Source organism: Microcebus murinus, chromosome 18 (assembly GCF_040939455.1).
Source record: "Microcebus murinus isolate Inina chromosome 18, M.murinus_Inina_mat1.0, whole genome shotgun sequence".
Classification (NCBI taxonomy): domain Eukaryota; kingdom Metazoa; phylum Chordata; class Mammalia; order Primates; family Cheirogaleidae; genus Microcebus; species Microcebus murinus.
The window spans coordinates 42,926,927-42,942,576 of NC_134121.1; the positions used below are offsets into that span (position 1 = coordinate 42,926,927).

At 41.2% G+C, this 15,650-nt stretch overlaps 4 protein-coding genes across 4 annotated transcripts; all 4 read right to left on the reverse strand.

Annotated features, from left to right (window-relative positions):
• Nucleotides 1–717: 717 nt before the first annotated feature.
• LOC105872057 (keratin, high-sulfur matrix protein, B2A-like) lies at nt 718–1,161 on the reverse strand. Its single transcript, XM_012765806.2, has one exon. The coding sequence runs from the start codon at nt 1,159–1,161 to the stop codon at nt 718–720; it is 444 nt and encodes a 147-aa protein (XP_012621260.2).
• A 3,334-nt stretch (nt 1,162–4,495) lies between these two features.
• Nucleotides 4,496–4,885, reverse strand: LOC105872211 (keratin, high-sulfur matrix protein, IIIA3A-like). Its single transcript, XM_075993911.1, has one exon. The coding sequence runs from the start codon at nt 4,883–4,885 to the stop codon at nt 4,496–4,498; it is 390 nt and encodes a 129-aa protein (XP_075850026.1).
• A 3,091-nt stretch (nt 4,886–7,976) lies between these two features.
• Nucleotides 7,977–8,384, reverse strand: LOC105872210 (keratin, high-sulfur matrix protein, IIIA3A-like). Its single transcript, XM_020281085.2, has one exon. It carries the CDS (start codon nt 8,364–8,366, stop codon nt 7,977–7,979), a length of 390 nt encoding a protein of 129 aa, XP_020136674.1. The 5' UTR covers nt 8,367–8,384.
• Nucleotides 8,385–13,288: 4,904 nt separating this feature from the next.
• On the reverse strand, nt 13,289–13,678 carry LOC105872209 (keratin, high-sulfur matrix protein, IIIA3A-like). The gene has a single exon (XM_012766061.3). It carries the CDS (start codon nt 13,676–13,678, stop codon nt 13,289–13,291), a length of 390 nt encoding a protein of 129 aa, XP_012621515.1.
• Nucleotides 13,679–15,650: the final 1,972 nt, after the last annotated feature.

A 15,650-nucleotide genomic window follows, 5' to 3' on the forward strand; every position in this document is an offset into this window, starting at 1 on the left:
TGTCTTTCCCATTTTTGTATTATGCTTTGTCTACCTTTGATGATTGAGAGAATTATACACAGACACATACATGAATGATTAAATAGATCAGGCAATACCTCAAGGAGCTGAATTACATGAAATTCCTTTTTGTAAAGTTGATCTTTTGAAACACCTAGCATACCACATTGCACATGTGAGCACCTTGGGAAATAGTTCCTAAATGTTGACCTGTTCTTGTGATCATATATTTTTGCCACTAAATATTGAACTATTTAATGGCAAAACAAAGGAAAACCACCATTAAATATCATTATTAAAAAATAAAGAAAAACCATAGTGTCATGCCATATTGAGATTTTGAAAAATCTCAGTACCCCAACATTCTTAGCAAATTCCAAAGAAAAGAAAATTCTAACAACTTCATCATTGAAGGGATAAAAAATTTTTTATTAAATCCAAGTCCTAATGAACTGTTGGAATATTTCAGATGATATTTATAGTAAAATATAACACAACTCTTTTCACATCATAGGACTTCCACTGGTATCCAGATCCATGAAATATTTTTGGTCTTTCTTTGTAAACAAAGTTATATCCTAGGGAAACTGTGTAGTTGTGTGACAAGATGCTTGTGCAAGCTGGGTTATAGGTATTGGAGTTGAGAAGTTTGTTGGGGCTCTACATTGGTTATGGTTGAGGTGCCATCTTCTCAGGATTCCCATCAGAAGGAGGTTTTCAGCAGGTGGGCTCACAGCAGATGGGCCCATAGCAGGTGGGCTCACAGCAGCAGAGTGGGCGGCAGCAGGACTGTCCACAGTAGGATGGGCGGCAGCAAGCAGCCTGGGCATGGTGCAGCTGGCAGCAGGTTGGGGGTGTGCAGCTCACCACGCAGGAGGGGGGCAAGCAGGTGCCCTCCACGCGGCAGTCAGGGCGGCACCACCTGGTGCGGGAGCTCAGGGCTCCACAGCCAACCTCCTGGCCACAGCAGGTGGGCTGGCAGCAGGTGTTCTGGCAGCAGGTTGGCTGGGAGCAGGTGGTCTGGCAGCAGGTTGGCTGGCAGCAGGTTGGCTGGCAGCAGGTTGGCTGGGAGCAGGTGGTCTGGCAGCAGGTTGGCTGGCAGCAGCTGGAGCCACAGGAGAAGCGGGGAAATCCGCAGAAGCTGGTGGAGCAGCAGGCCATGGTGTCAGGAGGTGGGTTGGGTTGCTTGGAGGAGTTTCTGAGTTATGACTGCTTGTTCTACTTTGGTTGGGCCTTTTATAAGCCTTGGCCAGTTCCTCTGTTTGTGATGAACAACATTTTTAACCTGTTACTCTTTAAACTAGCTTTTTTAGGGCCTTCTGATTGTACAAATGCTGACTTATTTTAAACGTATCTTCAAATTGGTTTTTCCTTATTGCTCAGCTAATACTCACTGATGTTTGACCTTGGTAGAAATGTTAATGCTTTGTTTCCAAACAATGCTGTAATTTCCACTTGAGCCTCAGCCTTAGTTTTGTGCTGTGGTTGTATCACCTGACAGTGACTCTCACCCATAAGATGATGTGATTTTGGGGGTCATAGCCACCAAACTTCAAGTCTCTAGAAAAGAATGATTAATCATGGCTGTCCTTCATATAAGACTATCTTTATATTTTTTAGATTAATAAGATGATAGTCTCTACAATAAGCCAGATAGAACCTCTAATAAACTTCATATTCACAGAAATTCATGGGTCTCTCCAGAAATTGAATATGTCCAATTTCTGATTTATCCTGAAATTGGATGATAATATGATATGATAAGTTTCTGATTTATCCTGAACTTCAGACATTTATACTTGAGGACACATTTATCACTAAGGAGTATATATGAAACAAAATCTGTTCTATTCCAATTTATCTTACAAGAGAGGCTAAAATTCATACCTAGTAATTGGAAAAAATAACAAAATATTTTAAGTGAAATTTACAGTTGTCTATGAAAGATAAAAATCACTGCTATATGAATTATCTAGATAGCATTTAATTCCTCAAAGGCAGGATTTACCTTTAATTTATGTCATTTTATGTTACTATACCATGTCTTCTGTGAACTATTACATCAAAGAGCATGATAACTGAATTTAGGAAGAGGAACCAATAAAAGAAAAAGCAGGAGTTAGAAAATACTTTTATCTGCTTTATGAAGCAGGTTAGGAAATGGGTGATCAAATATGGTTCAATAGTTATAGTAAATGCAAAGCAATTAGGATAAATTTTTGCAAAATAAAAGTTAAAACAATTCCTGGTGATTGCCAAAAGAAACAATGTTTTTCCAATGGGAGTTTAGGGTTATATGAGATGAAATGAAAAAAAGTAGTGATCAAAAAACATGTGATTGCCACTTGTGGTAGGTTTATTCTTCCTCTCCAATCATGAGTAGAAATACACGGCTAGCTTTTTATGAGGTGGTAGTATTTGTTGCTACCGCAATAGAATTACATTAGAATGTGATTCACACTAGTTTTAGTAAAGATGTTCACATCATATGGTAACCATGACTGTAGGTATGAAATTGAAAAATGGTTGCATGTAATCATTGAATATTAGAGATCAAAAACTTAGTAAATCATCTTGTTCAGCCACTTAATTTTATAGGTGTAGAAACTGACATCATTCTTATTATGAATAGCACATATTTATTAAATGGATCCTACTATGCACAGAGTATTAAAGGCTTATACAGAAAGTAAAGACCCAGCCTGTCTGTCTCATATCTTGCTTCAATGCACAAACCAATGTAGTACCAATAGGAGAGTTTATTCAGGGAAAAGAGTTGAATATAGACTCATTCAGCCTCAAAGTTCTAAATTGAAACATTGATGTTGTAGCATGGACCACTTTTAATTTGCCCTCAGGATCAATTGATGAAAAAGTGGGCCACACTGGCTGAAAGTGGTCCAAACTGGCTGAAACTGAACCAAATCAGCTGAAACCAACTTGCTGCCACAAGTTTAAACCAGTTCAAACCAGCTGGAACTGGACTAAACCAGCCAAAACTAAGGACAAAAACAGCTGAAACCAGTGTAAACTGACTGAAACTGGTTGAAAGAGGCTCTAATAGGCCAAATCCTATCTAGACCAATTGAAATTGGCTTGAACCAGTCAAAACTGGTTGAAGCTTGTTGTAATCAGCAGAAACCAGCTGAAACCAGCTCTGGCTAGCTGAAACTGGCTCAGACCAGCTGAAACCAGTTGAAGCTGGCAGAAACCTGTTGACATCCATTCAATTCCATTTACAATAGATACAAAGAAATATCTAGGAAGGAATAAACTTAACCAAAGAAAGGAAAGATAGGTCTACAAGGAGTCCTATGCAACACTAATGAAAATGGCCAAGTGCAGTGGCTCACACCTGTAATCCCAGAACTTTGGGAGGCCCAGGTGGGAGGAGAGCAGAGCTTTAGGCCGAGAATTCAAGACCAGTCTGGACAACATAGTGAGAACCCAACTCTACAAAAAAGTTTTTAAAAAGTGACTGTAGTCCCAGCTACTTGGGAGGCTAAATCAGGAGGATTGCTTGAGCCCAGGAGTTCCAGGGTGTAATGAACTATGACTGCACCACTGCACCACAGAACCAGACACTGTCTCCATAAGAACACTGTCTCTATATGGGACAACCTAAATGTCCATCAACAGATGAATAAAGGAAGTGTAGTGTATATATAAACACACACACATAATAGAATATTATTGAAAAAATGAAATGGAGGACACTATGTTAAGTAAAATGAGCCAGACACAGAAAGACAAATACCTCCTATGTGAAATCTAAAGAAGTTGATCTCATGGAAGCAGAGAGTAGAATAGTGGTTATCAGAGGCTGAGAATAGGAGGGAGGAGGGAATAGGGAGAGATTAGTCTGTGGGAACAAAGTTATAGTTAGGTAGCAAGACTAAGTTCTGGTGTTGCAATGCACAGGAGGGTGACTATGGTTAACTATGCATATATATATATATATATATATATATATATATATATATATATATATAGCATATTTCAAAATAGCTAGAGAGGATTTTAAATTCTCTTTCCATAAAGAAATGATAAATGTATGAGGTGATGGATGCACTAGATACTCTGATTTGAACATTACACAGTGTGTACATGTACTGAAACATCACACTGTACCCCATGACTGTGTGCATTTATGTGTCAATTTTTCAAAAAATTAATAAAAAATGAAATTAATAGACTTAATTTAAAAACTCAGAAGGAGTAAATAAAACCAAAACTGTATTTGCAAGACCAAAGAAGAGAAGTTTATTAGAAAATAAACATGCCGCAAGACCTAAGCTCGAAGATGGGAAGAAGGAAATTACTTCTGTTACAGGGACTTGGGAATAGCCCAAGTCTTAACAGCTGGGCCTGGGTCTCCGTCCACAGTCTAGGTGATTAGGGTCTTGATGGCTGGGGCAGGAGGTGTGGGAGGTAGAAAAATGAGAGTGTCACTTTCTCAGAGGGTTGGCTGCTTGCTGCTGCAGGGAGTCGGCACTCAGCAGCAGGGGGAGGTCCTGCAGGTGGTGCGGCAGGGGGCCGGCTGGCAGCAGGGGGGCCGGCAGCAGGGGGACTGCACCAGGACAGGCTGGCAGCTGCTGGTGGCCCAGCAGCAGGGGCGGCAGACCACGGCCGTGCATGACGTGGGGCAGCAGGCGATGGGCCTGCAGCAGCCCTCCTGCAGGCCACAGGGGTCACAGCAGATGGGGCGGCGGCAGGGCTCACAGATGGGGCGCGTGCAGCGAGGCAGGAGGCTCACTGGGCGGCACACGGTGGTCTGGCAGGACACTGGGTGGCAGCAGCAGGGGTCGCGCCAGCAGCAGGGCTGGCAGCAGCCTCCTCCGCAGCTCAGGGAGGTGAAGCTGGGGCCGCAGCAGGAGCTGGTCATGGTGGAGTGTGGGGCTGGGCTGGGCTGGGCTGTTGAGAGGAGCTGGGTGTGCTCAGGTGTGATGTCCTCCTCCTGCTCTGGGCCCTTTATATGCCCTGGCCGGGTGTGATGACCCTTCTTGTTTATCTGTTGGCCAATTAAATAGAATTTTGTTTTGACTAATGGTTGCTTGTGACATACTCATTATCTCATTAAAGAACTCTCCTTGCATCTCTACGTATGGATGTATTCAATGTGTTCATCCTGAAAATCTAAGAGCTCATGGTTGAGGTGATAGCAGCTTTTGATGTTTATTTTGAATAGATAGCACTGGATTAAATCTGGGCAAAGTGACCCTAAAAGAACTTCAGTGTTTAAAAGCAATTAAACATAGAGGAGTATGATATGTTATATTGCTATGACTAGAGCCTCTTCTGACCCTTCTCCTGCAAGCGGCTCGTGTGAATCAGACAGGTGTTAGACATGTCCTTCCATGTGGCTCCCTTGGGAATACATTTGTCACTTGAAATAGTAGAACATATCGCCTTGGGTAGGACAGCAGCTCATCTACTTGTGTAGGGAAAGCAAACATTTATTCTTGAAAACCAGGTAAGTACTGGAATAAAACATCCAAGACTGCCTTGCATTTTTTCTTTTCTTTAGTTCAGGTTAACTCTGGCCTTTGTGGTTGCTGAATGCTGATTTTCATCTCTAAAACATGACATCTTTTTACACTTGCCTTTCTTGTGTCTGTAATGGAGAGTTGTGTAATGGGAAGTTTTTCTTAATATACCTTGGCATACGTGCGATGACTATCCAGTGACAAGATGTAGGGTTTTTTCAATCACCATGGCAAACACATACAGTACACTGTGTGGGGGAGGTGCTTTGGGAGGCGGCACAGTGGTCCTGCTGTAGCCTGGCTAAAAAATGTCATGGACGTGCTTCTCCAGGAAGTGTTGCCAGGGGCAATTTAGAAACTGAACAAGGGTGGTGGGTAGGGAACAGCCTCATTACTTTCCAGCTTTGCCCTCTATTATTCACCCTGCAGTGTTTGGAATCACTGTAGGAGCATTCCCATCATGCAAAAGAATGTGCCTTGGGCCCCAAGATCTAAAGCTCCCCAAATGGAATTTCAAACATAATTTCAAAACTTTAAAAGGAACATAGATTGACTGAGCAGGTAGTCACAGTTAGAGAAATAGAGGAGAGAGAAATCAGGCACAGTTTCTTCTCTAAACACCTTTGACTTGCTCATGTTTCACATTCATTCGTTTGTTCATAAACATGGGATGTTTTTCAAAGTGGTAACCAGAGCCTAGATTTAAAAAAATCGTGTGTTCTGCTCTTTTCAGTACATATCATCTCATAATTGGTTTTCATGCTGCTGTGGAGTCTTTGTGATGACCACATTTTGTACAATGGAAACCTCTCCAGAAGACACGTAAAAGATATAAAGTTACCAGGATTAATTTCTCTACTGCACTTCTGGCCCAAAGTCATTCCAAAGAGATTTGTCTCTTCCCTTTGTAAAGGTCCACAAAGATAAGTCTGCGAGTCACTCAGCAAACTCTTCTTGTGTCCATTCACTGTAACCCTCCTTCATTTTTGGGCAGAGCACATATGAGTCAGGCTTCAGTTATTCCTGCCACAGAGGTGTGAGACCACAGGTCTGCGGTGTGACACTGGGGGAAGTCACATCCTAGTGAATGATTCCACTTATCTTGAAACTGGACAACACTCATTGAAAGCTCAGCCACATACTGGCTGTGTGTCCTTGGGCCATAATAATAGCACATAATAGTATGCATCAGGGTTGCCGAGAGGATTAAACGAGCTAATATTTCTTAAGCACCAAGATCAGTGTCTGGCTTTTAGTGTCTTGTGTTTGTTAAATAAACAAATATATTTTAAAAGGTTATGTTATGTGGGTGCCTTGTAAATTCTAAATTTTTAAATTTAGAACAAAGACCAACATGTTTGACAGGGCAAATGGCCAGTTTTCTGCTCAGTCACCAAAGAACACACATTAAATAAAATTATGCAGTGGTGTGTTTCATTAATAGCATGAAATAAAATAAAAACCCTGGAAGGGAGATATAGAACTCCTTCTCATTGAGCACCAACTTCTGTTAAGGGCAGTCAGGCTGTCATTGAGCCTGTGGGAGGTGTATCTGTCAGGATTGGGAGTCATGGCATGAGCCCTACTGAGAACCCCACAGCCAGTCTCAGGTATTTTGTTATATTAATAGCAGCGCAAAACGGATGAAGACAGGCACAAAAGACAAAAGAACACTGAAAGGAAGTGTTTTACTTAGGGATCTATTGTCAGGAAACTTGTATTCTCTGGGGGTCTTTTCTGAATATCTGTGATTATAATTACCTTATATTAGTAAGTAATTATTTGATTGTCACTTGTTTTTCTCTGACTTCAAAAACAAGGTGATTGGCCAGAAGACACCTAAAGCTCCTTCCACCTCTGATGGATGTGCTGGGCTTTCTGTGAGGTGCTGACGAGTGTCAGAGTGGCAGATCTGCAAACACACCATCAGCCTGGGAGCAAAAGGTTCAACCCAGGGGCAACCTCTAATGTGTTCCTTGCTGTGGGACATTTCTCAGGAGTCTGACCTGTGCCTGGAATTCTGGGCACGAGAGACTCTAAAGTGATGAAGATACTGTCATGCCCATCTTCCTCACTCAGCTACTGTGATCCACAAAGGCCACTTACCATGATTATAAGAAGCTACTTAGACTGAGGTTATTTCAGAGAATGATTTAAGAGGATAATTATGCATCTTGCTTTGAATATCTCTGAGTGACAGAGAGAGACCATCTATCAAGAGGAAAGACCACAAAGACGATGGTATCTATGCTAGGACTATTAAGTTTATTGGAAAATAGACAACATGATATAGGAGTTGGACTGGGAACTCAAGAGGAGAGAAGATTCTTTGCCAGTAGTTGGTCTGTCTTCAATGCACAGTGTGAGCCAGTTTGAAGAAATAGGAAATGGGCTTCTCAAGAAAACACATGTCGTTCTGCCATGAAGCCCTGCAGGGAAGCAGAAGGGACTCTGCCATCCACTGGGGTAGTCTCAATGATAACCAGTTGCTCAGCAACAGGGGGAGGTCCTGCAGGTGGTGCGGCAGGGGGCCGGCTGGCAGCAGGGGGGCCGGCAGCAGGGGGACTGCACCAGGACAGGCTGGCAGCTGCTGGTGGCCCAGCAGCAGGGGCGGCAGACCACGGCCGTGCACGACGTGGGGCAGCAGGCAATGGGCCTGCAGCAGCCCTCCTGCAGGCCACAGGGGTCACAGCAGATGGGGCGGCGGCAGGGCTCACAGATGGGGCGCGTGCAGCGGGGCAGGAGGCTCACTGGGCGGCACACGGTGGTCTGGCAGGACACTGGGCGGCAGCAGCAGGGGTCGCGCCAGCAGCAGGGCTGGCAGCAGCCTCCCCCACAGCTCAGGGAGGTGAAGCTGGGGCCGCAGCAGGAGCTGGTCATGGTGGAGTGTGGGGCTGGGCTGGGCTGGGCTGTTGAGAGGAGCTGGGTGTGCTCAGGTGTGATGTCCTCCTCCTGCTCTGGGCCCTTTATATACCCAGCCAGGTGCAATGACCCCAAGGACACATGATCATTTCCTTGCTTTTGTTTATTCCTGAAAGAACTGGCAGGTTAGTAAGTTCTCTAGATGTCTTTTAGGTGCTCAGATACTCATAAGAGACTGTTTCCTTACTTAATGGAGATCCATTATATTTTGCTATTTATGGCTCAAACATGAACTTAATGACCCTAACTTCAAAGCCTCCAATTATCATTATAATTCAATGATGCTTTTGCCAGTTGTTTTGATAGCAGAAAGTGGCTGTCAGGCTCTTAGCTTACTCACTAGCAGTGGAAATGAATGCCTCAAGTTGTTAGTATCCTTTTCCATTGCTAAGCTTCCTGGGCAAAACAAGTTGAGCATAATGCTACTGGAATATTTTTAAAATCAGGATTTGTCAGTAAAGGGATTTTCCGTCTTTTTTTTTTTTTTTTTTTTTTTGAGCCATAGGAATGGATTTTAGTAGGCCTTCACCACCAGTGGTTTTTGTCTTAGATACATGGTCATAGATTTTCTTGGTTATCTCTTTCCAAACCAAGGTGAATTTCATTATTTATAATCTTCATGATAACCAGTATCACTGAGTTCTAACCATATTCCAAGCATCATGATATATGCATTAATTTTTTCTTCATAGCATTCCTATAATGTAGATATTGTTTATTCCTCATTTTACAGATAAGGAGGAATAACTGAATAGGCTGTACCATGTTCACTAAAATATCAATCGGTTTGTTCCCCACTGCCAGCTATACTTGGGTCTCTTGTGAGGAAATCTTAATTGGATGTCAGGGCTGTGTCTTATATCTGTTGTAATATCATTATCTGAGTGTTTTTATCCATAGTTTTAGAGCATCACCTTAATCCTTGTCTCACATGGCCTTATGTTCTTTATATGGTCACAAAATGTCCATTTTATCAGTCTTATGATCTCTATTTTAATATTAATGCTAAACTCTAAAAGAGCGAGGTTATAACAAGGCCTGTCTGACGGACATGGCCAGGAACTCAGTTTTAAGGTTTTTTTTTTCAAGATGTCTTTTTGGCCAACAGAGGGTCCATTTAGTTGGTGAAGGAGGGAAGTTAGAATCTTTGTTTAGTTTACATTTTCCCTCTTGTGGCCAAGATTAGTCTGAGGCAGCATTAATGGCCAAAACTTTGTTTTGTCTTATTGCTGTTGGGGTGGTGAGGCTACCTGCCCTGAGTTTGTCAGGTCTCTCAGTGGGACCCCTATGGCCACGGGACTTAAAGTCAAAAAACTTACAGCCAATTAAATGTTTTAGATCAGATGGGAATGGAGGTGGACAGGCATTTATTAATGCTTTAATAAGTTTTTTAAGTTTTTAAGCCACATAAGAGCAAAAAAAAAAAAAAAAAAAAAAAACCAAACACTGAAAATAAGGTTATGAAAGTAACTTATCTATAAGCAGTGAGCTAGTATAATCTTGGTTTTAGTTGTAGACTTGCAGGAATTTGCTATATGAAACATATGCATTATGTTAAAACTATTTGAGCTAAGGAATTTAGAGACTGTTGTATTGAAAAATTTTTATGGTTTCTTTAATAATTTGTCCTAAGGTGGCTGATGAATTTTTATCATATTTTTACTTCTATAAACCCCATAATTGGGAACAATAATAAAGAAGGCTCTGTCATCAGGTATCTTGGTATTCTCTTGGTAATTTTCTTTTAAGTCTATGGGAAGCAGGAAATCTTTTATGGTTGGGATGGAAAGGGGCCACCTAATGGCCCAGGAGGCAAAGTCTCTTAATGTGCCAGTTGTTTAGGTATCCGTGTGTCTGTCCTTGATTTGGAAGATCTGAACAAAATTTATCCATTGAAACCGGCCCTTACAATCTCACATGCTAACCTCTTCTGCAATAGTCCTTGGGCCTAGAGGGAGGCAGATTGTATAATTTTTGCAGCAGGGCAATGGAGAACAGGTTGGGTTCAGTGGGATTGCATAGGTTTTAAATTCTGGACATATCAGCTAAACACAGTTATTTATTTAATTTTTATCTTGACTCTAGAAAACAAAACATAAAGAATCAGTAATGTTTTAAACAAAAAGTCATAAAACATTTCAGTCTTTTTTATTATTTTTCTTAAAGAAGAAGCAAATTTTGGACTATACATGGTTATAAACTGCTTTTTAAGAAGAATTAAAGTAAAGCAATAATTGTTTGTGGATGACAAAAGTCTTAAGACTACCCACAGTTAAAGACACAAAGGAATTTGGTTATTTCTGTGTCCTACAACAATTTAACATAATAATCATAATAATTACTGATGACATATACTAAGACATTAAAATCTTAGGAATTTTGTATAATTTTAGAACACATATTAGTAATATATTTATATAAATATAGCCCAAAGAAAGTTAAACACCAATCAATATTTGATAATGCTTTCTGTATAATTTTAACATACTAAATAAGCCTAATATGTTTCTTTTGGACTTTTAGGGGTCCTAAGATCAAAAAATTAGTTTGAGGTAATTTGAAATTTTGATTTTGGGAAGTTTGTCAAGTATCAAAAGTTTAAAACACTTGTTCAAAATAGAATCATAGGTCACTGTAAAATAATAGCCATTTATTTAACCAAGAATGTCCATCATCAAAAGACTTTTAAAGGCAGTACAGAAAGTGACATGGCTGTATAAACCTTAACTTTTTAAATGCTCAGTTTTCCTAGGTAAATGAAAACCTAATAAAGACAACATAAAAATTACCTTGATAAAACATAAAATCTTTGCTTCTTAGACCAGTTATTGTAGGGTAAAGAAAAACATTCTGTAATGCAATTTCTTCTCCGTATGGGAAGCCCATTTAGACAACTTGGAAGTCAAACCTGATGAAAAGTGTACCTGAAATAATTAGACATAAGAAGAGTGTGTCCAGGGTCATGAGTGAACATTATATTACAAAATAAACAAGAAACTAGAAAACTAGTATTTTGAGTAGGTAAATACTCAGTAATCACATAGGAAGTTTTTTGACCACATTGAATAATTTAGACATATCAAGAAGCTAACAATGTAGAACCAAGTTATACTAGAGAAAAACATTGTTTTTTTAGACCTTTAAGGTAAACATTTCAATGTCAGGCCTTAACAGCAGACTTAGTGGGAGGGAGGAGGAAGGGATGGGTGGATTCACACCTAACGGGTACAGTGCACACTATCTGGGGGATGGGCACACTTACAACTTTGGCTCAAGCAGTACAAAAGCAGTTCATGTAACCAAAACATTTGTATCCCCAGAATATTCTGAAATTAAAACAAAACAAAACAATAACAACAACAACAAGACCCCAGCAGACTTAGAACCAGACGGGAGAAAAAGTTATAGGAGCCAACGAAAAGGTTGAAGGAGAGAGTTATCATCTCAGGCCTTCTCAAGGGGAGAAAAAACTGAAAGTAGATCAACTTCTAGATATAAATATGAGAAGTTTCAAAAGAAGCAGATTATAGAATTAGAATCAAAACTTTTAATAATTTCATTAAGAGCAAATTAATATTTTAAGAAAACATTGCTTTAATACAAAATTTTTCTTTTTTGATTATAACTAACTTGATCACATATAAAAGTTTTTCATAAATTTTTTTTCAAACCTTATCACAACTTATATAGACTATCTACAACATGCTTGGACTTTCTGTTTTGTCCTACATTTTCCCTTTCCTAAATACCCAGTCATTTTATTTCAGGACAAAAATATACCATGTAAGATTTTTTTTATACCATATTCTTTTCTTTTCTTTTTAACCTTCCTTATCAAAAATATGGCAAATTTAAAAGCTTAACATTTTATTGAATTAAATAATAGATGCTCATTAAATGTCCCAAAGAATGATCTTAAGGTAGTATAAACTTTAGGCTCATTTTTATGTTAAGGGAAGGAGAAGGAGGAGGAAGGTTGCAGAGGGGGCTCCACACGACTCCACTGGAAGTAGAATTGGCCTAGGTGGTGCTGGTGGGAGCCATAGGATATGGGATAGTGGTTCTTCCAGCATAGGGCACTCAGTGGTCAGAGATTCCCAGGTATTATTTGACATCAATCATTACAAGTTTTCTGCATTGCAGAACAAATGGGGCTGTAACTTAAGCTTCCTCCTCCTTATCTTGTGTGTGGGATTATTCATGAGTCAAGTTCATAACCAGAGACACCTGCTATAGTCTCAGTATTTCCTCAGTATCACCACAAAACTGTGGCTAGAAATACGATGGTGCATTGCATGAGATGGCCTGAATTATTTGAATTGCTATTAATATTACAGACCTTGCACCTGAATTTGTTCCTATTTTAAAGCTCAAAAAATGGCCCTTAGAAAATTCTTCCTTTCCTTCTTCTGATTCTGCATACTGTAATGTGGCTAAAAACAAGCTTTGAAGATTAATAAACAGACACATATTTGCTTCCCCAGAAATAAGATTTTATTTGTTTTCATGCAAAAAACACAGCATAAAAATAATAGTATCTTGGAAAAAAATATCCCATCTGAGGACCCTGAAACAGTAGAAAAAGGATAATGAGTCCCTGGGACAGAGCTCTTTTCAAGAGGAACTTTGATCTTTGTTCACTCGTTTTTTTTTTTTCAAGCCAGGAATTCAAATGATGAAAGCTGGAATTTTTCTAAAGATCATCAAAGAGGGCCAGGATTAGCTGCATAATTATGTGGGAGGATAGATAGGATGTTATTGTTGAATTAGTTGTTTAAGAACCCGCAGGTTGCAAAGGTGGAGTCTCTCATTTGATCCGGAAGGGGAGGGAAGAGTTTGCACAAGATTAGAAGCAGCTGGGAATGTTTCCTGTTGGGGGCTCAGCAGCAGGGGGAGGTCCTGCAGGTGGTGCGGCAGGGGGCCGGCTGGCAGCAGGGGGGCCGGCAGCAGGGGGACTGCACCAGGACAGGCTGGCAGCTGCTGGTGGCCCAGCAGCAGGGGCGGCAGACCACGGCCGTGCACGACGTGGGGCAGCAGGCGATGGGCCTGCAGCAGCCCTCCTGCAGGCCACAGGGGTCACAGCAGATGGGGCGGCGGCAGGGCTCACAGATGGGGCGCGTGCAGCGGGGCAGGAGGCTCACTGGGCGGCACACGGTGGTCTGGCAGGACACTGGGCGGCAGCAGCAGGGGTCGCGCCAGCAGCAGGGCTGGCAGCAGCCTCCCCCACAGCTCAGGGAGGTGAAGCTGGGGCCGCAGCAGGAGCTGGTCATGGTGGAGTGTGGGGCTGGGCTGGGCTGGGCTGTTGAGAAGAGCTGGGTGTGCTCAGGTGTGATGTCCTCCTCCTGCTCTGGGCCCTTTATATACCCTGGCCGGGTGTGATGACCCTCTGGGACACAAGGTCATTTCCTGGAGTTGTGGTTGCCCATTGAAATGATAACTCTAGATTCAAATGCTGATGCAGCAATTCCCAAATCACTTAAGGATGCTTTCCTTTGTGTCTGCTTTCTCCCTTGAAATGAATACTTGATGGTTTAGATCATCTGAAAAATCACTCATCCATCAGCCAGTCTAGACCATGCCATGTGACACGTTGACGGTTTGAAGAATCCATTATTGCCACGTCACACTTTTCCTCTTGTTCCCCTTCGGTGACTAGGCATGAGACTGTGATGTTTGTGAGTCATAGGCCTGGTTTCTGATTGGCTTTGAGATGAAGCAAGAATTTCTAAAAACCCAAAATGGCTCGTAAAAGATGTGTATCTATTCTGCTATGGAAAGAATGGCCCAGTGCTTCTGTAAACCAACACATTGCTTCACTTTGTTTTTGAGAGAATAATCACCAAAGCCACTCGAGTGATTTTATTTTAGTAATCTGAGTTGGTTTATAACTCATAAACACTTGGGAGACACTTACTATGCAAATGGTGTTATACTATTTAGAGGTGGAGCAGGAAAGGAAAGAAAAATAAGGTAAATTCTGAATAGTTTCCTATCACAGTAATTTTAGGAAGGCAAGATAAAGGTAAATAAAGCAATTAAAGGGAAAGGACTTTTCGGGAACAATAAGGTCAAACTAAATGAGGATTTTATATGGTGCCTTTTGCAATGCCCTTCCCTGGTTATGGCGTTGGAAATAAAATGGATATTGGGATATTTCTTGCCTTCTAGATGTGACATAAATACTTGGCATTAAATTCTTCAGAATCTGTTGAGAATATTTATGAAGGAATCAGTCATCTTTCTTTAGTGCTGGGGTCCTCAAACTTTTTAAACAGGGGGTCAGTTCACTGTCCCTCAGACCATTGGAGAGCATGCACTGTGGGCCTGGGACTAGTCGGCTGCTAAGCAGGACAGGCAGCGGCAGCAAAAACACCTGGAGGGCAGGATAAATGTCCTAGGTGGCCTGCATGTGACCCGCGGGCCATAGTTTGAGGACGCCTGCTTTAGTGGATGCTTTGGTTTGTTGGCTGAGGGTTTTGATTGTTTATGAGATGTGAAGGTGGGATTATGAAAAAGAGGAATTGAGCAAGCTGGTAAGTGATAAAATAGTTCTGTATTTTTCAGCCACATCTAAGAGGAGTGGGGATATAGAAAATAAATTCAAGATCATGGAAACAACCCAAGTGTCTGTCAACTCATGAATGGATAATTAAAATTTGGTATATGCTCACAATGGAATACTACTCAATTCTAAGAAATGACAGTGAGCTAGCACCGTTTATGCTATCCTGCATTAAGCTTAAGCCCGTTATCCAAAGTGAGGTGACACAAGATCAAGAAAGTGGGCTCCACATCTACTCACCATCAAATTGGTACTGACTGATTAAAACTATGGTGCTCAAATGGTGATAGTGCTCACCAGGGTTTGGGGGAGGGGGCGATACACATCTTAGGGTTGTGGTGAGCATTGTGTGGGGAGGGAGATAATACCTTTAACCCTTCATAGGGAAAGGCAAAGATATACAATGTAACCCAAAGGTCAAAATAATAAAAAGTAAAAATAAAAAAACTTTTATCGGGTGGTGGGCAGATGGAGGGGAGAGGAGGGAAAGAATTTATACTTACAAAATAGGTGCGATGCACACCACCTGGGGGTAGGACATGCTTGGTGTTTTGGTAAGGTGGAGGGGGGGGAGGAATGGCAGGGGCAATATATGTAACCCTAACAATATTTGTACCCTCATAATATGATAAAATAAAAGGGGGGAAAAAGGAATGCTCAAAAAAAAAGAAAAGAAATTC